Source organism: Nomascus leucogenys, chromosome 3 (assembly GCF_006542625.1).
Source record: "Nomascus leucogenys isolate Asia chromosome 3, Asia_NLE_v1, whole genome shotgun sequence".
Lineage (NCBI taxonomy): Eukaryota > Metazoa > Chordata > Mammalia > Primates > Hylobatidae > Nomascus > Nomascus leucogenys.
In genome coordinates, this window is record NC_044383.1 from 93,943,242 (window position 1) to 93,970,812 (window position 27,571).

The window sequence follows — 27,571 nt, forward strand, 5'->3', positions numbered from 1 at the left end:
TTGAAAATCAATCAACAAATATTGATTAACACTTCAGCTGTCTCCTCAAAGACATTTTGACCTTTTTGATTTCATTTTCTTTGTCTATTGTTGTGTTACTGAGCAGTGTGCTGTGTAAGTTGCAAAATCTGTGACAGCTTTTAGTTCTTTTTGTGGAGAGAGGTCTGTGAGGATGGTTTATAATCTTACTGCTTAGAAAAGCTGTGGTCTCTAAGGTGTAGTGGTCAAGAGCTTGGGCTCTGGAATCAGATGGCCTGGTTCTCCATAAGGCTCTGATATATACTTATTGTGTGATTAGGAGCAAATTACTTAACATATAAACTCACTTTCCCCATTTGCACATGGAGATTAATGTTAGTACCTGCCTGGTTGGTGGTGGTTGTGAAAAAGATTAAATAACGTTGAAATGAGCCATGCACTGTGCGGGCACCTACTAAGTGTTGCTAACTATCATTATGTTCTTTGTGGTTTAGTGGTCCCAGTTTTCTCTGGGTCTCCTTTTATGTTCACTTCTAGAACACAGGGAATTGTTCAGAAGCTCCTGGTGGGCTCTGTAGAAACTTTAAGTTAGATTGCTTTAAAGTCTTTGGAATTGAATTATTTCAAAAAGGAATTTCTTTTTCGCAGCAGCTATGAGGAAAGCAAACTTCAGTTTCTTGCGTGCTTTCCAGGCCTTGACTTTATTCTGTTTTTAAATATAGCTGCTGCAACAAGTAGGTTGACACAGTGCAGCCTGGCCATGGGCCATTTCATGTCATTTCATGGCATGGGGAACACACAGGAGTCTCCTCAGACTGCCTTGTAACTTGTCTCAAATATAATCCAGGTCTTTCATTGATTATCTGGATGTGTGCATTCTAGGAACTGTTGGAGGAGATAGATGTCCCAGCAAATACTTTCGGAATTTCCCCTCAGTCTTGGACTCCCATGAAAGTTAAAAAGGTGTGGTAAATCTACAGTTTAATTGCCTGGAGTCCATTAATGCCCTACTGATTTTCTTTGGGCACTGGTCAGGTAAGTTAGTATACATGTTTACAGCCAATTTAAATGCCCCAAGAAGATCACTGACCAATGGCCATCCTTATTTTTAAAAGTCACCAGATAAGGCAATTTCTCAAACAACTTCAGCAGGGCATTCCAGAAATGCTTGATCTCATACTTCTCTGCACTATAATAAATAAATACAATTTTGATTTCATCTTGGAGTAATCTGAACTTCTGGGATGTAAAGTAGAAAAATGTTCTATAGCTCTTGGAACATTAGATTGGAAAGAAAATGCCTTAAACGTCTGCTTAATTAAATTCTGAAGAGGTGGTACAAATTTTTCATGATTAATTGAAATATGCTTATTTTGACTGATACATATTTATATGATATTATCATATGAAAATTTTATTATGTTATACAAACCGTTCTCTTTGGGAATGTGATTTAATGCTGTAAACATTTTACATTTGTTGTTGCATTGTTTATTATAAAAATGCACAGGCTGATGGCTGTAAGATAATATAATGTAAAAATCTGTCATGTGAATCTTCTCTGAGGTAATCTGAAGCCTCTAATGGCACAGACCGTTAGCCAAAATGTAAGACAGGTAATTAGGTTTTCCCTAACTTGAAGAAATATTTTTTAAAGTAGAAAAAAAAAATTTTAAGCAGATCAAGTTAGAAAAGTTAAAGTGCTGAAACCTTCTGTTTTGCCATTGTAAAGCATGCATTTCATTTCCATGTTTATTGTAAAGCATGCATTTCATTTCCATGTTTATTGTAAAGCATGCATTTCATTTCCATGTTTCAGGTAGAAAGAGATGCAGGTGTTGAAGTGGACTGATCCCTTTGACTTTAACCACTTAAGAAGCGTTCACTTTTCTAGGGGTGCAGTCATAAGATGGGGACACCATCTCATGTCTGGTGACAGAATTTTGAACTATAGTTTGTCTGACATTATTAATTTAGATAATCACTGTTCTTTATTAGTTTCTAAAATCTGTTACTAATATAAATGACTTTTATAAATCTAGAATGCCTGAAATATCGGAAAATGTTTTTTAAATTTTTTGAATAACCCAATTATCAGACTGTTCTTTAGATCATTAGCTGCTGACAACAGTTTAATACTAGAAAAGGAGAAATCTGATGGGCTTTTTCCAAAGCATATACCTTTATGAAATGGAGTTGTACGAAAAGCTGCGAGGAACGTTGACTTACTTAACGAGGCAGATGCTAACCATCATTCTAGAAGTTTTTCCAGCTGCCAGATATAAAAGTGCACAATATATTTGGTCTCATCTCATATTGTTGCTTTGTAGTAAGAATGATTTATAAGAAATAATCTGTTTTAAAATTCTACCTTTTTGTTCATTTATTTGTTAGGTCCTTTGTAAGAAAGTATTTTTGCCTCCCTTTAAAAAATGACAAGTGGGTCTGTCTGGTGATGATGGATTGAAGCTTGAGAAAGACCCTGGAGCTGCCCTTTGGCCTCAAGCGTCATTCCTTCAGGCCAGGCCCAAGCTGCATGCTAAGCGCCTGGCCTTGTGAATAGCTTTGCACTCTATTTTTTCTCATCTCAGTGTTGGTCCATTATAGCTGAAGATCTAGGACTTAAACAATTTTATGCTTTGTTTCCCAAATCAGATTATTTAAAGGAAGAAATAATGAGGGGGACCTAATGCATGTTCTAAAATGGCTCCTCCTTGGGAAGTGGGGTCTCCTCATTAAACTGTGAGGCCAGGTGATATCCCGCATACATTTTTTTCCTTACAGATTTCACCAGAATCAAGCTTACTGCCAGTGGATCATTTATGAGAATTCTGCTGTATCTTCTTTTTCAGGAATTTAAGATTTTAAAGCATCTTATCAATTGGGACAAATAGAAACTATTAGTTGCTATCTAGTTTAGTAAAGACAGGTGATTATTTTAAAATATATGCTCTTTCTAATCTAAGAAAACTCCTCCATACACTAAGGTAAATTATAAAGCTTTGCTAATTTTTCATACCATGTAAAATGTTCATATGTGGAGAGATGTCATATTAGAGATCATGTAAAATATAAATAAAACCTTGCTTTTATTTATTTATTTTAAATTTTTTTTTGTTAAGGATATTCCTGAAATATCACAAAGCTTGCTTGAATAGAACAAATTATTAAATACAGTAATTGTTTGAGATTTGAATTCATATTATGCCGTTTAAAGAAAGTTATCAAAAATGTTTGACATCAAAGGTCATTTTTATACTATCTCATTTGATAACAATAGATCACAATATGTAATTTGTGAAATACAAAAAGGTCATTAAAATGGCAATATTTATTCCATTGAGGTAAATAAAATGCTGCACATAGTTCTGAGTGGTGATACTCAGGGGGAAAAAAGCCGTATATCTGCACTACAAATTAGTTTGCTTCTAATTTTGCAGGCTGATGACCACACTGCCTCAAACCAAATCTTTTCGCTGGAAATGAAATGATTGCATGACAGACTCTATGAACCCTGAATATGTCAACAACTCATGGACCAGGCCTTGCTTAGCAGTTAGTCTTTGGGGGATTTTATCCAGAAATCAGACAACACTGTACTAGTGCTTGTTGGGGATTTTGTGATTACCATTCATGTCTGGAGCGTGAGTGTGGGTTAATAAAAAAAAAAATTCCATAAAGGAAGAAGAGATGTGGCAGTCAGTCTCACACACACACACACACACACACACACACACACACACACACACACAGAGTCACTATCAATTGGGAGGACAGAGAAAACTCAAGATGTAGCAAAAACGGTTAAGAGGCAACAAGGAAATATTACTTAGGTGTCTACTTAAAGTTTCCTTTTATTCACCCCCACCCACCTCTCAAAGAGGCCAGTTTTTCCCAGACCTGAATATCACCATCATAATGTTTGTCATAACTTCTGACCGCCTGCAATTTGATTTACGGAATATATTTTACTAATTGACTCATTTTAAAATCCTTTCTTTGTTTTAAGCAGTAGTATTTGTGATGTCATGGGCTCATTAAATAGTTAAATTTGTTTTCTTCTCATACAAAGGAAAAGAAATACAATTTAAATAGTGGAAATATTTGCAAACCACCTAAATTCATTCTGAGCAACCCCATGCCATGACATGAGGGGCTGGGAGGACCACCAATCTGGCTGAGAATGATCTGACATTCCCGTTACCATCCCTCCATCCAGGGCCCATGAACCACATCACATGGAGGAGAATTTCAATCAGGCCTGCATCTCCCTTAGGACACCAGCGCCGGAAGGCTGCATTGTCAGAGTCTGTTCAGCGAGCCAGGCTTGTCCCTTTCCATTGCCAGAATCTGGCCGTGCACATCTTTCCTTTTTTGACTAAACGCATTGCTTGGGAATTATTACATTGCAAGAGTAAACAATAGCACATATCATTTAACAGTAATAGGGAACATGCCATGGTTGAGCCTGGCGCCTGGTCAAGGTTCACATGAGGGTGTTCCATTTGTAAATTAGCACCCTACAAATTGTCCCACCCAGTGCAGATCCTGCAGGCTTTCACAGGACCTTTGAAGAAATGGGTTATTTTACAAGCTTCGTTAGTACTGGGGCTGGTTTAACTAGGCAGATGAAGCTTTTTTTTTTTTTTTTTTTTTTTTTTTTTAAAACCAGGCTAAGAAGCCCTAGGAGCCTTTGTGGCTCTGCAGTCATGCTCTGGTTTTTAAGTAAATGTCTTTTGGAAACTTAGGAGCCAAAAAAAGAGAGAGAGAGAGAGAGAAAGAAAAAGCACTTCTCCTCCAAGGTCCAGAAACTAAAATCAGGCCCGGGTAGCTCTGTCAGGTTCAGGGTGTGTCTAAATTTAAAGGGATGTTTGCTTCTGATATGAACATTTTTCTTATACTTTTATTATAGAAGATGATGTGTCAAATGTACAAATAATGTGTGCCTGGTGCCAGAAAGTGGGAATCAAGCGCTATTCCCTGAGTATGGGAAGTGAGGTGAAAAGCTTCTGCAGCGAGAAGTGCTTTGCAGCCTGCCGACGAGCCTACTTCAAGAGAAATAAGGTAAGAGCACCGGAGAGAGAGGCGGCCCCCCAGAGGCCTCACCAGCCCACACTGCGCATGTGCCTCATAGCTTCTAGTGGAAAACACTGCGCACCTTTTACTTTATATTTTTATTCTTTCTGTTTTGTTGATTCCCCTTCTGTGTCATGCTTAACCTTTTGGAATAAGGAATCCCCTTCTAATGTGTTTCTCTTGGCTTAGTGTTTGTGTTCTGAGAGGGTGAATGAATCTGATGAGGACACTGTGATCACAGCTGGTATCCTCATGGCCAGTGTCCTTCCAGCAGTAGAGTGCAGCCTGCACTCTGAGTCCATGAAAGATAAGTGATAGATATTTCTTATAAAAGCCAAGTAATTAGCCACAAAAGCATGGCCAGAAAGTTTTAGCCCACTTAGTTTAATTCTTGTACCCAGTGGAAATATTGCTATTGCTCTTTTCAAAATCTGGCCCACAAGTTCTTGTCAAGAAAAATGTCAAGTCTCTCTTGACATCTTATGTTAAAGCTGATTGATATTGAGAAAAGATGAAATCATGAATACGTGAAACAACATTGCTCACACAGCCAAGCATTTGTGAGAAGCATGGTGGGTAAACACAGGAACAGCCATCGTTAGAATTTTTTTTTTGTTTTGTTTTAAAGACATCCCAGGTCTGAAAATGTCCTTTTTGAATAGTGTTAGCCACCATGGATGGGAAATGGAATGCATGATGTTTTTACAATCACACGCACATGCGCACAACTATTTTCTGAATCCTTAAAGAACTGCTGTAGCCTTTGCCACCAACTACTGAGGTAACTTGCTAGTCCTCAATTATTTTCCATTGATATGTAAAGCTTCCTTAATTCATAAAATCTTTACTAAAATTGTCCACATTTTGTTGTTTCCATTTCTATAATACAAGATCCAAATCTGTTCTTTCTTGAAGCAAACAATTATTATTTTTCTAAAAGTGTGATATTTGCAATCCTGAAATGCTAATTATGGGCTCACTGCATTGCAAGAAGCACTGTTGCAGCAAATTATCTCCTGCAAATTTGGGTCACATTCATTCTGCCAAAAAACATAATGCTGAAAGAATTAGCTGCAGAATTCAGCAGGGTGGAATTTTAGTAGCAGTCTCTAAGAGTTAGGCTCATAATCTTCACTGGAACAGAGAGGCAAGTAAGGAAATTGTTTGGAATTCTTTTGGGACTGTCAGCAGTCAAGTTCACTTTCCCCTGGGAGGAGCCAGTGAATCTGGGGAGGAGGGTGGGAAGAACGATGCATGGGAGACAGTTTTGTTTTAATATAAGGGGATTAAAATGATCTCCGAGACCCTGGGGCTCCCGTTTTGAATGCCGAGCGCTGGAGTAACAACCCCAGGAGTGGGCCCAGTGCTTTCTTCTTCAAAGCCCTACTTACCACAACAAAATACTTTGCATTCCATCCCAGAAGATGGCTATAGAACAGGGCTTTTTGTCTTTCTATAATTCTGAAGGGTTATGGGTCTGAATCTTGATGGGCTGCCTTTAGGGACTAAAATCAAGCAAGATGGATTTGTCACAATCCTGGTGATACATGTTATATTTTGCAAACTGTATTTTATGGTGAGCTTTTGAAGAAAGGCACCTGATTCCATTTGGAAAAACACTCCAGGATACCATATCTATATCTATATTGTTTACATCGTTATGAAGTTTAAGATCAAACTGAATTTAAGCTTTCATAGGGTACATTTTTGAAAAATGGATAACTAGGAGCCAGGATAGGAATTAGCATTTGGAATACTTACAGCAGGTAAAGTCAGCAGTGGGAGGAGGACCATCACATTTCACTTTCTACCAGGAGTTATTGGGGTATGTCTTTGAACATCTTGCTAAACCTGGAAGTTGCAGCGGTTTGGTGTTTAGCCAGTGACTTTGCCAGCTGATCCCAGTTATCTATTAGTGTATAAACAATTCCTCCCTTCTCTGCAGTCTTCATCCTTCCTTATATATCCCAAAGCTTTGACGTGCTATGCCTTCTTGTGTGTGTGTGTGTGTGTGTGTGTGTGTGTGTGTGTGTGTGTTTCCAAATAGAGAAATAAACTAGTCATATCATTTGCTGGCTTCTTTTTTTTTTTTTTTAATTTTAAAGAGTGTTATCTCTATTACAATATTATATTGTATTACAATAAACATGTACAGCTGCTGCATTTCTGTTAACTGATAGGATTTTGTGGTCATTTTATTTAGGGCTTGGGTTTCCTAATGGATTGTATTAGATACCAGTCTCCATCCTGCCATTTCTAAGAACTGCTTGTAATAAGCCCCTGGGTGTTCCGTACTGAAGACAATAGCAAATAGCTACTTCTCTTCTTGTATCATTTAACAAAGTCCTTAGTCCTTGTTAATTAAATTGTGGACTTTCTTAATCTTAGAAAAAGGGCAAAATTCTTCCCATTCCTACATAACAGATTTTTTTTTTCTGGCTAAATTCTACCTTTTTTAAGTTTTGAGAAGTGGATAGAAAACAGAGTGAATAATGTGTGTGTGTGCAGAACAGAATTTTTGCCTTAGGTATAGTGTAGACTTAAAAAAAACATAAAATTAACTGTGCTGTAAATTATGCTTTATAATGACAGCCCGCTTCTTGCTGGATAGCATGCTGGGATCTAAAAATGGTCTCTAAGTTGAACCCAAATTGCATGCATAACTTTACAAAGAAAAATCCTGGTAGAAAAGGTAGCTAATTAGGAGCAGTATTCAGCTGACCTCTGTTTTGTGTCTGAGCAACACCTGCATTTGTGAATGTAAATTGGACAGCTGTGCTTGTGGTCTCAGTGCGTTTCTCTTCACACACGCTTGGGTGTAGAGTCAGGAATTGATTTGCTGCTGAAAACAAGGACAAAAATAACCCAACTCTCAAAATGATGGCCCACTGAAAATGGGCTCTTTAAATTTCTTTTGCCTCTCAATCCTTCATTTCTCTTTGGGTTTCTCTGTTTATTGGGGTGGGTTGAAAGTGTCACATACATCTCTCACAGACTGTCACTATGCAATAAGGTGGGATGGATTGAAGCCAGGTTAACCTATATAGTATATAGGTTATATTTTTAACTGAATTTAAATTTTTATTTGAAGAGTTGTCTGGATTGCTACGAATATTAGGCTTTCTTCAAAATACTTAACACTGCCAGGAAAGGCCCATGAATCACAGCTGTATTCACTTAAGGACTCTAACTACTAGTTTACACATTTCAGAATGTTGGCTCTAGGAAGTGGATAGTGTTAATTCATAATATATTTTGTAGGGTTCTTATCCCCAAATGCTTATTTGCTGGCTTAAAAGTTTTTGAAACAACGGGTAAGAAAAATACTTATGTAGTCTGTGGGCATTGTATGGACAATGGGATGTCAGTCTCATTATTTCATGTATTAGAGACTTTTCAAGGAACTAATAGCTCACTCTTTTCCCAGCCCATTTTTGGACTTGAGAGCATTTCTGTCCTTGTAATTCATCTAGGAATTGGAAAGTTGCAGAGACTCCTTAGTGATTTTGCACTCTTGTAGAAACATTTAGTCCAACTTGCTAACACAGTTTTACTTTGCATAGTAATACACACTTAAAAATACTCTTTCCTAAGGGAGTAATGTCTTGTAACCATTATCCCTCTAAAAAGGAGTAACAAACAAGACCACAAATGTTAGTCACTTCCAAATGGCCTGTGTTTGATCTCTTTCCTTTTAGATGGGAAATATCTTATTGTCCAAACTAATATCCAAAAATCAGGAAGGAAATTAAAAGTCAAGACAAATGGCCACTACAGGCAATGTAAAGGATGATTGTTTACTTTTGTTGTTCAGATCTCAAGTTTTTAGTGTTCTTTATGGATTAGGAATGTTGATAATTTACAAGTAAATACAAATTCCTAAGAGCACCAAAGTTTTGCTTCCTTGTTCTAGTTTTTTCATAATTTGAAAGGCCGGGCGCCATGGCTTGTGCCTGTAATCCCAGCACTTTGGGAGGTGGAGGTAGGAGGATTGCTTGAGCCCAAGAGTTGAAGACCAGCCTGAGCAATAGAGCGAGACCCTGTCTCTACAAAACATACAAAAATTAGCTGGCTGTGATGGTGCTCACCTGTAGTCCCAGTTACTCAGGAGGCTGAGATGGGAGGATTGCTTAGCCCAGGAGGCTGGGGCTGCAATGAGCCATGACTATGCCATTGTACTCCTGCCTGGGCAACAGAGCAAGACCCTATCTCAAAAAAAAAAAAGATCGAAATACTTCTTCAACATCATAATGTTGTTCCCCAACAGACCATAGTGGGAAGAAACCAATGTGGCTCAGAGATGAAGATAAGGATGCATTAAAAAGAAAAAGATTATATAGACAGAAACAACATTTGCAAATGATGCCATTAAGATTTCCTAACAATCATTATAATAATAACATAAATATTCAAGGAGGAGAATATTGTATTATTAGCATTTCTTTTACTTTCAAACTATATTCTTGGTTATACAGTGATCTCTTCTTAGAAGAGATTTCTTTTGGAAGAACCCATCTCTAATTAGCATGTATCATCATGTTATTTGGAGTTATATTTTATTTAGACATAGTCTATTTGTCTTTTTATTAAAGTTGAATATATCCTGGGAAAGATTTCTCAGTTTCAGACTTAATTTTAGAACCAAGTAGTGCAGAAGAAATGTGTAACAATTGCCCTGTTAATCTAGTGATTAACCTGCCTACTCTTTTTCCTTTAAATACCTGCAAGATTTAATTTGCAAAATGGCTATCATTCATGAAGGCTTGGAGAAGGACATTAAGAAATTACTTGCAATTAATGTCCCCTGACCACCTGAAGCTCAGGCCACAGACTTGCTTTTGCCAGTTGCTTGCAAATATCTTTGGCCCACAAGTAAATGCAACTGGGAAGCCCCAGGGTTCTTCCTGTGGATTCCCCTTGGTTTTGACAGCCGCCAGTGAGCCTCCTGGATCTGTCCAGCTGCACCCTGGCCTGCAGGATGATTGCTTGGTTTTGCAATGTCCCTTAGTACTGTGCTATAAGCCTATCCACTGCCTCATGTGTACAGTGGCTTCTCCTCCCAGGGATTTAGTCTGCAGGCCAGTGGCTGAGCTCTCTTTTGGTCATAGCAAACAGGGGTGTTCTCAGAAAGCTCTGGGGAAAGAACAGCAAACCCAATTGTTTCTTATTGTCTTGTATTTTGAAATACAGAATGGAATATTGATGAGCTGCTGCAAATGAGAGGCTGGAAAAAGCCTCACAGAGGAGGGATAAACATCAGCCCTTGGAAACACATTTGGGAGTAGGGTTAGAGCAGGAAAGTTCTGGCTAGGGAAGTAAAGTATGGGTCCATTTAAAGTGACACACAGGCTCTTGAGGAGAGCTAGAAAGTGTTCCAAGGCAGAGGTTCTGCAGACAGGGTGGGACACAGTACTCTAGAAAGCCATCAGAAGCGTGGGGAGAGGTATGTGACTTCATGCTCACCAAAACACTTGAAAATCACTTGAGAAACTCTGGTCTAAGGGACACCTGGAACACAGCATGGGGCAAGTGGGTTTGTACTGAAAGGAACAGCAACCACTTCTAGTTTTTAATGAGCCACATGTTGGGAGACTGTGAAGGAAACAGCAATAATTCTAACCCATTAGCCAGAATGGACATCAGTTTCTGAATAACATTAGATATTTTAGATTAAATGTGAAGAGTTGATGAAAACTCTAAATAGCTTCAAGCCCCGGTCTGTGTTCAACATTTTTCAGTGAGCGGAAGGAAGAGAGGGAATTTTTCATAAATCAGAATCCGGTCACCTGGGGATCAATACACAGGGCTATTGACGTATATGCTGGAATGTTAATTTTCAGACATAGTACATCTCTGGCCATCCTTCTGGTGATGGCTAATGCTGTTCACTTAAATCAGGTTTTTTCTCATCGGAACTGCCGGTAATTATCCAATCCATCTAAAAGGCACGCTCCCTTTTAACATTAACCACAGTGTCAGATTGCATCAGCCACATTGTGTTCTGGTGACTGCTTCTGCAGAGTGATGAATGTGCATGTTTGGAGTTCATAGTCCGACTGTCTGTTTGGGCAATGGGCAATTCAGTGAAACAAATGATCAGGAAGGGATCTATGTATTTGGGACGAACATTCTCCGTATCGATCCAGTCACTTACATTTCCAACACTCTCACCTTGCCACTAACAGTGTTCAGCTTTATCTGAAGAATGAGCATTTAAAGAATTATCTTACAGGTCATTTTGATGTGACTCTCTGATCATAAGCTGCATTCAGCACAGAGTTACTCTTTGTGCCTGACTTAAAAAGGAAGGTGTTGTGAGACCTTATTAATAAAAACCAGAGGAGGGAGAAGGTTCTGAGAGTGCTTGGTGAACTGTCCTGAGAAACCAAGAGATAATGATTATTCATTTTCCTGGAATAGTAGCTATACTCTGTTGATTCAGTGCTTTGTTAAAAATGTTAAGTATCTGAATAAGTGCAGGCATAAAAGGGCAGGTGGCTTGCCTTGAGATATTTTAAGGTAGTAGATTGAGTCCTGAATTTTTCTCGTACACCTTTGCAATGTCTGGTCACAATGCCTAGTATACTTGAGAAGCCCCATGGGGGATCCAAGCTATAGGCATGCCTGTGATTATTTTAATTTCTCCTCCATTTCAATACCTCTGGATAGCTTTTGTACACATAAGCAGAAGTGTGAACTGGCCAAGCCATGTGTAATTCTTTGTTCCTTGGGCTCTTTGCTCTTTGTTTATATTATCACAGATTAGAATGGAATAAAGAAAATCTTGCTACAGATGGTCACTTCATTTCTGTCCCAGCGGTTGAGACTGAGAATGGGAAATTCCCTATGTTACAATCCACTCTTAGGGTGGCTGTGCACACAGTGGAATCTAATGTCTACTGACAGACTGCCTTTGGAGGTTACAAACATCAGTCTATTGCATTCTCTGTAAACACAGGCTGTGGGCCAGAGCTGGGCTCTACTACAAGCTCTGTGAGGCAGATCAATGGTTTAATGAATCCATAAAGATGCTTGAACTCTGCTGCAATTTACTGAGCACTCTAGTTAAATGAAACTCCTGTAGTCTTTAACAAAGATAGTGATAATCGATGGCTGGGGATGGAAGTCCATGTCCAGCAGTCACAACCTCCCAGAATTTGTGTTGTCTCATTGCTAACAGAGGGTTAGTCACATTCAGTTTCTGAGGCTCACTGTGTCTATGTTGATATTTGCTCAATGTTTGAGAGCGGAATTTGGCCCAGAAATGACATAATCTTAGTAATGTTGCTTCTGCGAGGACTATTTTTAAACTATGGAATATTATTTAAAATAAATTTCTTTAAAGTGACAAGATTAAGCTCAAGAATTATATTTGTTCTAACAGGTAGTGTCTTTGTAAGTCATCCCCATGATGAAAAGTAAATAGTGGAATAAAATCCATTCCTGATTAAGTCCTCAAAGTGTCAAATTGCATAGTGTTGGAGAGCCCTGATTAATTTTTCCACGGTAAAATATTCCTCATTAGTTTGCTATGGTTGAGGGTTAGCCACTCCTATTATAAATTCAGACATTAATGTATTTTCTGCTTAATTCATCTTCAAATACAGGAAAATATAGTTAGTAGATATGAATTTTGTACTTCCAAATGTGCTTTGGAAACATTATACTGATTTATGAGAGAGCTTTGGAGGCATGTAGGATAATTCCTTCATAAATATGTTGAAATGTATTTAAAGGTATTTAACCACCTTTGATTGTAGAAAAACAAGTGCCTTGACTTTGAAATGATTATTTTTCTACCGAAATAGTAGAAGTTATGACATAATTCAAAGATTTTGCATCTGATTTTTGTCACAGAAACTTAAACTTTCTTGATTAGCTAATTAGCATTAATTAATCCCACTCCCACTCCAATAACTATATTTTGGAGGTTCAATGGGTAATAGGAATTTTGAGATATTATGACTGCAAATTTTCACTGGCCTTTTGCCAAACATTCCATGGTAAAGCAGTGATTTTTATATGGATCTCATAAATGATGTGTTATCTTATAATCTGTTTTGATAGAATGATTTCATATTATTTAAAATATGGTGAGCATTTTTGTGACTGCACATCTAAATCTTTGTTATAAGGAGAATCTTTGAAGGATGTGACACTTTCTGTGATAATCTGTAGGATTGTATGTTTCATAAGTGGAGCAATATAAATTGATATCAAAGAAAAAGGGGAATTTGCCCAATAGGAGATAAGTACCTCCCCACAGCTTTTTGTTTGTTTTTAGCCACACTTAAAAAAAATCTTGTTATTTAATCATCCATTCATTCTTTAAAAAATAAAATAAAAAGATATATTGAGCCCGTATACGGCACTAAGCATGTTTTAGTTTTGGTGGATAGACTTTCGAACAAGAGAAAAAGTCCCTGTCTTAAAGGGACTTACACTTTAGCAGGGGAGATAGATGATATATACAGGCTTAAACATATCTTTGTAATATGATTTCAGGTAGGAAAAAGTGCTATGAAAAAAAGCAGAGTGAGGGAGCGGGCTAGTGAAGGGCTGCTGTTTCATATCTGAGGATCACAGGAGTTATTTTTGAGGAGGTGACGTGTGCTGGGGACAGAAGGAAGTGACGGAGCTAGTTGTGTGTGAGGAGCTGGCAGCAGAGTGTCCTGTGGAGAAGGGGGAGTAAGTGAGAAACAGAGGTCCTAAGGCAGGAACAGTCTTGGCATTTTTGAACAGCAGCAAGAAGTACAGATGTCTAGAGCGGAATAATCAAGGTGGTGAGAAGCCAAATGACGTAGGCTGGAGAGGCAGTAGTTTGGAGTTCATTCTAAGTGTGATGGCAGCTATTGGAAGCTGTTGAGCAGGATGGGTGATATGATCTGATTTTTGTTGTTGATTGGGCCTCTGTGAAGGAAGTAACACATTTAGGATCCTGTATGCAAGGGGGATTTGGAGAGTAAGAAAGGCAACAGCATTCGCATCAAAGTTGGGTGTGTCTGGCAATAGAAAACTAAAAATATCTTATTCACTGAATTATTCATTAGTAGTTATGAAACATTTCCCAGTAGCAAAAGTGTATTGAACCAATTTAGTTTTGTGTGTGTGTTTTGTTTTTTTGTGTGTTTTGTTTTTTTTGGGCAAGGTGTGGGAGGAAAGGCACCAGGGAGGGATGCTGTTGGGTAAGTGTTCTGACACAGCGATTTTCTTTCTATAGGGCAGGTGGGGCTTGTCCCCAACCTGGTAGAGAGGTTAGGGCCTCAGAAGGCAAGCTCCATACAGAATCTAACTCTTGCTCTGGGAGACCTACAGCATCCACGGGCCTTCTCAAACTCTAGCCGTAGAGGTAGCATTATGGTAAAGAGGTGGTAATCTTGAAGGGACCATCTTTGGGTAAAGGGATTATTTTGAAGTCGGCTTTATTCTGAGAGTAGGTATAGTCTGGTGATTACTTGTAGGGTGTGTCAGGATTTTTAATACAAGTAACAGAAGACCTCAACAATAAAAGATATCATTTGGAGTTATAAAGTCCCAAGCTAGTATGTACTTTGGGGCAGGTTGATTCAGCAGCACAGTGGTCTTATCACAGTCCCATTTCTTTCCATCTCTGTATTCTTCCATGTAGAGTGTTGGCCACATTCCATGGCAAGCTCCCCAGTGGTCATGGGACAGCTGCTAGCAGCAATCAGGGCTACACACTTTCTTGTTGACATCCTCTGGAATGAATCTCTGGCCTAGCATTCCAAAAAAGAGTCTTGAAATTCATACTCATTGTCTATGCTTACATTACATGCTCACACCTGAATTGGGGGGGGGCGCGGGCTATGACGAGAGAGAGCAATGGAATGTCTAACATGAGCCAATCAGGGCTTCCCTCTGAAATTCAGGTTAAGCTCATTTTCCTCTGAAGCCCATGGGCAGCATGGGGAGGGGTAGCTACCACAATGAAAGTCAGGGAACTGTTAGGGAGGGGACCAAAGTGATGGCTGATGGGAGATGCCAGCAAATGCCCACTAGAGAGAAAGAGAGATGATCTCCTGAGGTTAATTCATGAGGTTGAATTCTTTACGCAATGGATATGTCATGCCTGTCTACCCTTGACATGTGGGAGAAATAATCCAAAGTGGATTGAAAGATAAAAATGTGGTTAGCCGTCATCATAGGGTCCTCAGATGAACCACCTCTTCTACCCAGCACCAGCTGTTTTGAGAAACGTGATTATTAGAACATTGGCTCTAGTATCAGAACTGATGTGATCACTATTTCCACTCTTTTCGGACTTTAGAACATGAGATTGCACAAAACTAAAACAAAGGGATTGTGGTTAGCTGTTATCCCCATTTATGAATAGGAACAGTGGTGCCATTACAGCAGCAGATAGCTCAGAATATAGTTTCCTCAGTGTAAGTGGCCTAGGAGAGGCTGGCCAAGGACTGTATTGGATGTGGGGAGCTAGATGCTTTGGAGTAGAAGTCTGATGGGATGAGGCTGCTGTTACCCATCAAGAGTTAGCTGGTCCACACATTGAAGCTACTTTCTTTGTGGCTGAAAACTGTGTCTGCTAAACAGAAGGAAAAGAGAAGTGTTCAGAAGAATTGTGATACAGTCTGAGGCTAAATGCTTTAAGTTCAGGTGGCCAAAGGAGTAGAAGTCTTGAAGACTGCAGCTTTCACCATTATTAATTAATCTATTTATTTATGCATTCAACAAATATTTGTTGAACAGTAACTATGGGAGTTGCAGTGGCCAACAAAACCTGGTCCTTTCCCTCATGAAGCTTATAGTCCATTGAGGGACAGATGTTTATTTAAATAATAACACAAATGTGAAGTCATCACTGTGGCAAGTGCCATGATAGTATTGGGCACAGTCCCATGAGAACATTTATCAGGGTGAGTTGACTTGTCAGAAGATCTTGAAGCTTCCCTGAGTAAGTGGGGCTAGCACCGAAATCTGAAGGATAAAGAGGTGTTAAGTAAGGAAAGAGAGAAGGAAGAGCTTATTGGGCTGAGGACACCACAGTGTGATTTCTAATTTTGGCATTGGTATGCTCTTTCTTTGCTAATTTCATGTTCTTTATGAAGGAATGGCGCTTTACCCACAAGCAAGAAAACAACTGAACAAACAAATATTCCCTGGAATGATAACCCCGTTTATCCATTTGTTTGCAAATTCATTCATTCATTCATTCATTGATTCATTCTACCAATCCTTGGGGATTCGTTGCTTGCCTGCTGGCCTCTGCCTGCTCTGACTTTTCGATCAGCTTCATGGACTATAGAGTTAGCACATTAATACTAAATCATTTCAGAGAGTATACAGCTTGTAACTCTTGAAGGTAGAAGCATTTTATAAATACATCATAATACTGTAATAATCACAATGATAACTATAAGAGCTTAAGTGTTCTTAACTATCAAATGTACTAGAAAAGCAGCAATGACAACAGAGAAAAGATTGGGCAAAAATGCACTGATCTGAGAGAGGAGAATAGTGTAATTACTGTCTGATGAATGTGGTTGAAAGATAAATTAGATAAGTCACTTTTTGCTGGGAAGAGCCACAGAAAGGGCAGATACTCACTCTCATCCCCACTAGGTGTGGTGAAGAGATATAGTTTTGTTATATATAGAGAGAACTATATAGTTACGTTAACGTTAATGCAAGGGCAGACAGAAAGTTTGGGTAATGATGAATTCCAGGACAGAGAACTGCGGATTGACACTCAGGTCCCTGGGCAAGACAATCGTGATAAGATGGAAACAGAACAGCATGTTTGCTGGCATGGCAACAGAGGGTGATTCTTGTGGTGCAATGGTGTGGTGGGAAGGAAGGGATTCTCCTCCCTTTCTTTGTATTCTTTGTTTCAGCCTTGCATCTAATTTTAGTACCTAAAATCATGATGACAACTCTATAGAAATGTAGTGACAAATAAATAGGCAGGTAAGTGATTCAGATTTTATCTTCCTGGGTCTTACCTGGGTGATGTGGACATGGATATTCCTAATGAGAGGTATCTGAATCTCTCTTCAGATGCCAAATGGGAGAGAGGACCCTTATAAGGCTAGCTACACCTTTACCTGCCTTAGGTGACTGTGAACCAGGGACTTCCAGTTCAGCTGGAGTCAGCAGCCTCCTCTCCAGTTCTAGTAGCTCCTGAAAGCCACACATAATGACAGTCATTTCCAAAAGAGGCTGATTTTAAAACTGTGCTGAAAATGGCTAACAGCAGGCTGAAGGTTAAAGTAAAAAACTTAAAAACCATAAAATCTGCCTGGAGGCTATTTAAGCAAACTGTTTTAGAGGCACAGATGGTTCATATACCTCTGAGCCAAAAACAAAAAGGAAAAAGGGGACAGTAAAGCTGGCGTGATTAAGCAGACAAGTATGGAAGTTTTATTAGTACTAAAAAGGCATCCTTTAGAAGGTAAAAAAAATCCATCTTAGGAAATTCAGAAGACGTATTAAAGACCAATGAGAAATGGAGAGGGCACACAGATGACATTTCGGAAAGCAACCAAAAATAGTGAAGACAGTGTATGCATGGACACTGGATATCAGAAGCTGTGCTCTAAGGACCTTAGGAAGCAGTGTAGAGAAAGATGCCGTATATGGACAGTTGGGAGTAGCTTCCCTGTCCTGTATCAGTGATGTAGAGCAGGTTTTATAAGAATTTTGTGCAACTTAAACAGTGGTTTGAATCTCTAAGGAAAATCAGTTGAAGCAAATTTGAGAAGCTTAAGTGCCATAAATCAGAGGGTCCAAAACATATGAAGGAAATAAAGTGCGATGTTGCTGATAGCATTAAAAATAGCATGTATACTTGAGAGTGGAGAAGTCACTGGGGTGCAGGGTCATCCAGCCTCTCTCAAGGGTCCACTTTGCTGCATCCTGGATGCAGTCCTCTAAGTATCTTCCCATGAGCATGCTGGTACCTGCACTCATGTGCACACAGAAAGCCTCTGGATTTGAGATGGGTGAGTATCCATTATCATAATTTTGAGAAAAGCCAGGCTCTAAGGAATGACAGAACAGTACAAAGTTTGCAGGGTCACTATTTGAGGAGCCTCCTTTGAGAAAAACAAACAAACCAAAAAAACAAAACAAAACAAAACAGTATTCATGTCTTGAGTTAGCATTTGATACAAACCTAAATAAAAATGACCAAATATAGCCTTGCAAAAAAGTAAGGTAAGTTGTTTGGATTTTCAAAAATCCAAGTAATTCATTTAGAGTTTGGCTGACTCCCCCCCAAGAGACCCTTGAGGAACATAAACAACTGAAGACAAGGAATAAAGCCCAGCCTTGGATTAAGAACCTGGGGAAGGAGTGGATGATATTCCTCAGAGTAGAGAAATCAATAGTGTACCATCCCAGGGGTTTATACTAGGAGTAGTGTCACTTGGTAATACTGATGGCTTATTTGGCAGTAGATGACAGGAAGGAGGTAGCATTTGCTACTTTTTGTTAGTTGCTTTCATTTGAAAAACCGCAGAGAATTACCCTCCCCCCCAAAAAGAAACGCTTACAAATATATACATATAATGAGGTAACCTGACATCAGATGCAATTCCATTCACTCAGCCATCAGCGAGCACAAGGGAACAAAAATGTTTTAATCCTCACGTGCCTGATATGGGCTGACCGTCAGCATCCCCAGAGAGGAGAACTTGGTCCCATCTGTAGGGGGCTCATTGTGTTGCCTGCCTAGAGTAAAAAAATTAACGTTTAAATGTTTGACTGCATTAAAGACAATTTTTAAAAGCAGACAAAAGTACGTCAAACAATATGCTGATAATCAAGCTATGTCCCTTCTCACAGGAAATGTATAGTTCATTCTTCTTGAACCTGATTTTTATAAAAGGCTAACGCTGAACTTTAAAAGAGTTGACACAGAGGATTAAATATATTTTTATTATACTGCAGGCTATACAAATATGGGATACAAAAGCCTGAAAAGGTATATTGTTGAGTACAAAAGAACTAATAATAAAACTAAAGAATTGGTAAATGTAAATGTAATCAAAGTGTACTCAGCCTCTTAACACTCAGGGGTAACCTTTGCAGTTGGCCACAATGGGGAAAGACTAAGTCAGACTCCATGGCAGATGGTTTAATACATAGTGCATATATTAATCCATGGAGGCAGCCCTGGAAATGCAAGCAGGTTGTTAATGATCACGGATAGCAGTTGTGAGCTGTTCCTGGTCTTGCAGTTAGGTGTTTGGATGTCATGCTTCGGGGTCCAAGTTGATGGTTTTCTGGGTTGGGAAAACATTATCCCCTTTCTACTGCCCTGCACAGCTGATAAGGCATGCTTCAGAGAAGGAGTGATTTAGACTACTGCAGGTGAATGGAAGGGAGAGAAGGTAGACTTACAACCCAGTCCCATAATTTAGTTTGATGACTTCTTACTTCTAGTTAAAGTGGTACCATTGAGAGTTCATTGAGTATGAGGGATTTGTGAATCAAATGTAAAGGCGCAGACACCACTGCTGTAAATCTAATAGAACTTCAAATCTGACATCAAGTCAATACTGCTTACCAACAACAACAAAAGGAATCCCCAATCTCATGGCCTACTGGCACCAGAGAAAACCATGTACCAATAATATAATTTTCTTTTTCTGGTTTTATTTTTGTTTTTTGTTTTTTGTTTTTTTTTTGAGACAGAGTCTTGCCCAGGCTGGGAGTGTTGCCCAGGCTGGAGTGCAGTGGCGTGATCTTGGCCCACTGCAAGCTCCACCTCCTGGGTTCATGCCATTCTCCTGCCTTAGCCTCCCGAGCAGCTGAGACTACAGGCGCCCACCACCATGCCCGGCTAATTTTTTGTATTTTTGGTAGAGACAGGGTTTCATCGTGTTAGCCAGGATGGTCTCGATCTCCTGACATCATGATCCACCCGCCTCGGCCTCCCAAAGTGCTGGGAGTGCAGGTGATAGGGGTGAGCCACCACGCCCAGCCAACCTATAATTTTCAACGTTCTTTATCATGAATTGTTTAATACGTAGAAAAGAATATTGACCTCCCAAATCTCAGCACATTCAAAGTTGACTTAAAGAGTGAATTAAGGGCTGGGCACAAAGGCTCACATCTGTAACACCAGCACTTTGGGAGGCTGAGGTGGGAGGATCACTTGAGGCCAGGAGTTCGTGACCAGCCTGGACAACATAGCAAGACTCTGTTTCTACAAAATATAAAAAAAATTAGCCAGGTGTGATGGTGCACACCTGTAGTCTCAGCTACTAGGGAGGCTGAGGTAGGAGAATTGTTTGAGCCAGGAGTTTGAGGTTGCAGTGAGCGGTGATTGTGCTACTGCACTCCAGCCTAGGTGACAGTGCAAAACCTTATTTCTAATAAATAAATAAATAAGTTGAATTAAAAACAGATAAACCGGCTGGGCGCGGTGGCTCACACCTGTAATCCCAGCACTTTGGGAGGCTGAGGCAGGCAGATCATGAGTTAAGGAGATTGAGACCATCTGGCTAACATGGTTAAACCCTGTCTCTACTAAAAATACAAAAACATTAGCTGGGCATGGTGGCAGGCGCCTGTAGTCCCAGCTACTCGGGAAGCTGAGGCAGGAGAATGGCGTGAACCCGGGAGGTGGAGCTTGCAGTGAGCCAAGATCCCACCACAGCACTGCAGTCTGGGCAACAGAGCAAGACTCCATCTCAAAAACAAAACAAAACAAACAAACAACAACAACAACAACAAAACATAAATCCAGAGAATTAATTATAAAGAGGCATATTACCGAGCCCTGTACTGGGGTGGAGCTCATAGAAATTATTTGTATTATTGAAGCACAAATTGGTTATAGAAGCTTAAATCAAGATAACCAGAATTAAATAGAAACTCAGGAAAAAAAACTCTAGATGCCTTATGGGGTTTCATTTAGGGTGTCATTTTGCATTAAATGCGATGAAAGAGGAAAGTTAAAGTGCCCCAGAGTAAATGGAGTTAGAACTTTATATTTCCTTTCCCCCAAAAGTACAACTCCTCTCCTCATTCAAGCCCTTTTGCTCATTTTTTCACATTTCTAATGTAGTCATTTAGTACTTAGTAAATATCGGTTAATTTTTAATTTTTTACGATCATATAATTCAGCTCTGGATAAGGAGATGTTTGATGTTCCATGGCCTAGATATTTGGCTAAACGTTTGATCAGGGGCAAGTAAAGGTGATGTAGACCTCAATTTCTTTCTCCCTGTGTGTGTAGGGAGATGGGGTGATGTACTGGAGAAAACCTATGTCAAAACAACCATGATAGTTAACCCCTATCACCTGCACTCTCCAGGGATGTCCAGGGGCCTGGTAAGCTGTGGTCATGTTACTCTAACCCAGCTGTGCATGGGAGGAGACATGGAGAGATGGGCCTTACTCATTCCTGGGAAGCCTGGCACCCATGGGGTCCCTCCTCTCCACACCTGGAAGGCCAGTGGGGACAGGAAGGAAGTTGGCAGCTTTCATTTTGGTCTTGAGTCCTGAAGCTGAAATAATCCTTTCTGTCACTCAGCCCCCTTGCAGGGCAGCTGCTAACAGGAACAGTTGACCCACACTCGGCTTGGACGAGGATACTGGAGTAGTGTGGGCAGTGAAAGGCCAGAGAGAAGCGTAAGAATGCATATTTGGGTACAGACTGGTGTCTGTAAAACAAGCACATGAATCTGCAACTCAGTGAGGTCCTCAGAGGATGGAACTTGTCCCAGGGCTGGGTGCCGTGGAAATTAGACATCTGAGACGTGGTTTCTGCTCAGAAGAGTGTCTGTTTGAGCGTGTGAATTTTCCTGTGATTATGTGGAAGTTGACTTCACGCCACACATTTATTCACTTACGCATTTATTCAACAAGCAATATTGAGCATCCGCAGTATGAAGGGCATTGTTCTGTGGCTGGGGATACAAAGATAAATAAAGATAGGTCCTTGCCTCTGAGGCTCTCACAGTTGGATGGGGAGAGCAACCAGTAAACAAATGACATGACGTGAGGCATGCTGGAACCGATGCGGGTAAGAAGAACCTGGGCACCACAAGGTGGCTTACCCAGCCCAGAGGCCAGGCTCTATGCATGAGTGAGCACATGCTAATTTAGAGATCAAAATATAGATTCAGGAAATGGGATGGATAGAAAAAAGGACGGTGAGGCTCAAAAAAGATGTGAGTCAGGAATGAGAGCGCCACATGTCACACATTAAAAAACAAATGCATAACCCTTACTGTCATTCCCATGTTGTGCTTTAACATTTTAAAATATCACGGACTTTGTAGGAATGCTTGAAACAATACTACATAACTTAAAAAATGGATTTTTGACATCATTTTGCCCTTGGGATGTTTTATGAAGAAGTCTTCAGGAGATAAAGGAGGCAAAGAAGCAGAGAATCTAACAGACAGGGCTCAGGGCTCATGGATAAAGTAATGCAGAGACTGACAGGCAGATGAAGAGTTTAATATGTGTCTGCACATTTCCTGAACTGTGCAAACTTAAAGTGATGGTAGAAAACTTCTCCAACATCCTCCTCCTACAGCCGAGAAAACTGTGGCCCTGAGAAGTTAAGTGACTTGCAGGGGCCACACATCTAGTGGGGGGTGGATACCACAACAGATATATCAGCTCTGATGAAGTTTCTAAAGTCAGTAACAAGAGGAGGCTGTAATTGCAGTTGCCTGAAGAGCAATAGAAACTGGTATCCTTTATGATTAGAATATCAATGTTTAGTAAGTGTACATAAAAACTTTGTAAAATGGCTTAGTATGCTATTTTTCAAGCTTTTATTTATTATGAACCAGTAGTAAGAAATTTGTTTTATAATTTAGTACGCATACACACACAAACTCATAACCAGTTTCACAGAATCTAAGTCACTTTGATGATGGCGTTTTCTTGATTTTACCAGAAGGTATCGACGAAGATTTTCATACAATTATGTCACAGCTACAACTTGGCTAAAAACAAGGGTAAAATGAATCATGATTTCACAAGTGTTAAAATGTGAAAAATATCTGGGTTTTAGAATACACAAAACAGGGCATATGTATTTAAAACTGAAATAAAAATTTCATGAAATAATACAGTACTTATTTTCCTGTGTGATCCACTCTGATATTTTCTGTGTTATTTCACTTAAAAAATTATTGATTGGGGCTGGGCGCAGTGGCTCATGCCTGTAATTCCAGCACTTTGGGAGGCTGAAGCAGGCGGATCACTTGGGGTCAGGAGTTCGATACCAGCCTCAACAACACGGTGAAACCTCGTCTCTACTAAATATACAAAAATTAGCTGGGCATGGTGGCACACACCTGTAATCCCAGCTACTCGGGAGGCTGAGGCAGGAGAGTTGCTTCAACCCAGAAGGTGGAGGTTTCAGTGAGCCGAGATCATACCACTGCACTCCAGCCTGGGCATCAGAGCAAGACTCTGTCTCAACAACAACAACAAAAAAATTGTTGATTGGGACTTACTGATGAGCTGAGAAGCTTGAAAATAGTAGGTAAATAGGTATATTTGTATGAAATGTCATTATCATGGTAGGTTGGGGGCCTTCAATTTCTCGCCATTGGATGGATTCTCTTTGACCTTAACTGCAATTTCACCAAGTTTACCGAGCTATGATCAGTTATTCTGAACTTTCATTGTGGGCTCTCTTAGCAGAGTTATATTTATCACAAAATGGCCAGTGGCTGCTCCATTTATAATTTGTTTTAAGTATGCATTTGTCTTGATGGAGAACTGCAGGTGATGTGTGTATTGATCAGATAGTAAAAGGGAATGTTCAAATTTTAAGCTGTGCTATATTAAGCTCTTGTATCAGGTGAAAATGAAGCAAAGGAAGTCAGAGGTGAGTTGGTGGGGAGGAGCAAGGGTGGGAAAGCCAGGGGAGTGGAAGAAGACCAGACAATGAGGAGGGGCAGCCTCCCAAGAAGCTTCTCACTGTCATTCTGAGCCTGGACCAAAGGGGAGGAGGAGTTGAATGGAGAGATAGATTCTCACCATGTTCGGCCTGGTCTTCTCCATTCCACAGTCAAATGAGATGAAGCCCAGGCGTGTTCCACATAGCTGTGTTGTTAACCATGGCACGAGGTACATCCTTCACAAGGATTGGCCAACATCAGGGGAGTCGATGGGAGAACATCTTGGCTACCAAGTAGAAAGAGTGACTGACTCTATTTTAAAGTCAGCCACTGATCAGGGGTGGTGATGTGTACCTGTAGTTCTAGTTACTTAGGAGGCTGAGTAGGGAGGATCACTTGAACCCAGGAGTTAGAAGCTGCAGTGAGCTATGATCACACCACTGTACTCCAGCCTGGGTGACAGCGTGAGACCCTGTCTCCATGAATAAATAAATAAATAGTAGACTGATGAATACATGATAGCTAAGGCTTCCCCATTTAAATAGTTTGGTACTTAAAGCCAGATTAGAGATGGGGCAGGTGTGGAGTGGAGAATAAGCCTGAGAACTTATTCATGTAACCAAACACCACCTGTTCCCCAAAAACCTATTGAAATAAATAAATAAATAAGATGAAACTATCTGAGCTGGGAGTTTAACTGTTTGAATCATGGCCTTCTTTGATAATCTGAAGAAAGCTTCAGATTGGAGTCTCTCTCCAGGGAATACACATGCACAGAGAATTTCACACACAATTTCATGGGGTTCATGGACTTTCTGAAATCCACTCATGGGCTTATTTATTTACTTATTTATTTATTTATCTATTTATTTATTTAGTTTGAGACAGAGTCTCACTGTGTCGCCCAGGCCTGAGTGCAGTGGCACGATCTTGGCTCACTGCAACCTCTGCCTCCTGGGCTCAAGTGATCCTCCTGCCTCAGCGTCCTAATAGCTGGGACTACAGGTGCACGCCACTACACCTGGCTAATTTTTTTTTTTTTTGAGATGGAATCTCCCTCTGTCGCCCAGGCTGGAGTGCAGTGGTCTCGGCTTACTGCAACCTCTGCCTCCCCAGTTCAAGCAATTCTCTGCCTCAGCCTCCCGAGTAGCTGGGATTATAGGTGCCCGCCACCATGCCCGGCTAATTTTTTTGTATTTTTAGTAGAGACGGGGTTTCACCGTCTTGGCCAGGCTGGTCTTGAACTCCTGACCTCGTGATCCACCCACCTCGGCCTCCCAAAGTGCTGGGATTACAGGTGTGAGCCACTGTGCCTGGCCAATTTTTTTGTATTTTTAGTAGAGACAAGGTTTTGCTGTGTTGGCCAGACTGGTCTTGAACTCCTGATCTCGGGTCATCTGCCTGCCTCGGGCATGGGCTTTTTGAATTCAGGTTTAGAGTTCTATATAATGTAACATGCATTAGACGTGAGAGAATTCAACTCCCATCTTTCTTCTATAAACAAGATTTCTTCCCTTAAGCCAGAGATAGAAGATGGAAGGTTTTCTGACACGTGCAGCCTAGAATGGAGGTTGGGACAGGTGGAGGTGAGCTGTAAATCCACCAGCATGAGGGACAGCGTGGCCAGACTGGGGTTTGACTTGTACTGCCTGGTATGCCTCCCAGCAGATTTTTTGAGTAACCTTCCAGTAATAAACTTTACAGTATTAGGGAAAAGGGCATTTGGCCTGAGAGCTAGAGATGATGCTCCTTCCAGGATGTAGGCCTTGAGAAACAAGTGACAGAGTTTTTCTGCAGTTTGTCCAATATTTAGAGCAGTCCCAGACCTCTCAAAATGGGTGGCTTTAAAGTCACAAAACTGGTGATATTAAGGAGAGCTTCTTCCATTTGCATTACAGAGACTTGATGGATGTGGGGAAGCTCTAGTAGTGGTAAGATGTTGGATTAAATAATCTTGCTGCCTGGATGTCCTGTCAGATGCAGCGTAATACTTAACAGAACTCCTTACTCCCTGCCACCTGTGAAAGAAATGTAAACTGTCAGCCCATTAAGTGTTCATCTCTAATGTGAAATTTCTAGATGAAGGCAATTTAGCTTAATTTGCCAAGACATCTCTTCACGTCTGGGAGGGCTGCTGGGGGAAGTAGAGCTGGAATCCATTGGAGCCACCTCTCTGCAGAAGTCTAGAACACAAAGGACACAGAGTGGCTTTGGTGGGTCATTGTGGCATTTGTCAAGGAAAAGCAACATTGCCCTCTAACTGACTCCCACTTCTGTTCTGGAAAAAACACATCATCATTCATGCCACCATCCCAATGGACATAGGAAGCAATTTCTCTTCAGGTTTTGAGATGGTCCAAGCATTGACTTTTCTTTCTACAAAGGGCTGGGATGGGGGGGTGGGAGGTGGTGGAGAAACTATTATTCTGTGAGCCTGGCTGGGTCTGCAGATAGAAGGCCTTGTTCAAGTACAGCAGTATCCTTGTGCTGCAGTTAGTGGTTTTACATTTTTTAAAATCCCCTTCTGAGGGAAATCTGTGATTACATTTTTTTCTCTGCACAGGTGCTAGAATGCATTGCGCAAATACAAACATCCCACTTCATGAGAAAATTTGGAAGTCATTTTCCTTCCATCTGTCTGAAGTAGACTGTGCTCTAAAACTGGCCATCCACCCACCCGTTCTCCCACGCACCTTCTCAGTGACAGGAGGAGATGGCATTGTAAGAGAATGAAAAAAAAAAAAAAGATAAACCCTGCAAGGCATTTAAAAGGATGGCTTATTAGTATCAGTTGGACAGCTATGAATAACACATGATAGCTTCTGGGGCGGCATATTATTCATAGAAGAGTCGCCTTAATTCTCCTTCTCTCCTCTTTCCCATTCCACTGTCCCTTTATTACAGATACTCTTCTCCATCAAATTCTCAAATCCTTGCCAAACCTGAGTATTTTTTGATCACAGATCATTTTCATATGTCCGCAGTGAGTTCTCACCCATGTAGGTAGGTAAGCAATATTCCTTCAGAAAAGGGAGGCAGTGCCTATTTCCAGAGGATGGTGCAGCTGTAAGCGCCTTGCACTCCAACAATCAGAGGCCCAGCAGGGCACCTTCCAAGCGCAGCTGCACGGCTCTCCGGGCTCTCCGAGGCACTGCGCCCTACGTGCAGATTCCAAGCTACATTTAACACAATTGCCCATCAGCACTTAGGAAGCAGTTACCACAGAAACCCAGCAGAGACCAATTAGTCACATGATTAAATTAATTAAAATAACCCAGGGCATCTGCCATCTTGCCTGTTTCTGCCACGGATAGCGCATGACCCAGACAGAACCGCAATTGGTTAGCAATACTGTTGTGTCTCCTAATCCTAGAATTGTCTTCTTACCATGAAAGCGGGTTCTCCTGATTTGCTTTTGTCTCCTGAAGAACTCTCTTGGGTTGTTTTGGAAGATATTCCTCCCCTATAAACTAGGCAGGATCAAATTTACAAAACATCAGACTTAATAAACAATGGGATTTGATATGTTAGGGGAAAGAGGATTTGGAAACATTTTCCAGTTGCACAGTTGAAGACTTTTAGAGATTTTTAAAAATGAGGACATTAACAATGCATGCCAAAGGGTGCTCTGTAATATGCATTTACACTTGACCTGAGAA

At 40.4% G+C, this 27,571-nt stretch overlaps 1 protein-coding gene across 2 annotated transcripts in view; it reads left to right on the forward strand.

Annotated features, from left to right (window-relative positions):
• The window catches only part of SOBP (sine oculis binding protein homolog), a 171,308-nt gene that overhangs the window by 38,799 nt on the left and 104,938 nt on the right, over positions 1-27,571 (forward strand). For both annotated transcript variants that reach the window (XM_030809531.1, XM_030809532.1), the window contains exon 4: positions 4,892-5,043. In XM_030809531.1, the coding sequence (XP_030665391.1) occupies positions 4,892-5,043 (152 nt within the window). The remainder of the gene's footprint in view (positions 1-4,891; positions 5,044-27,571) is intronic.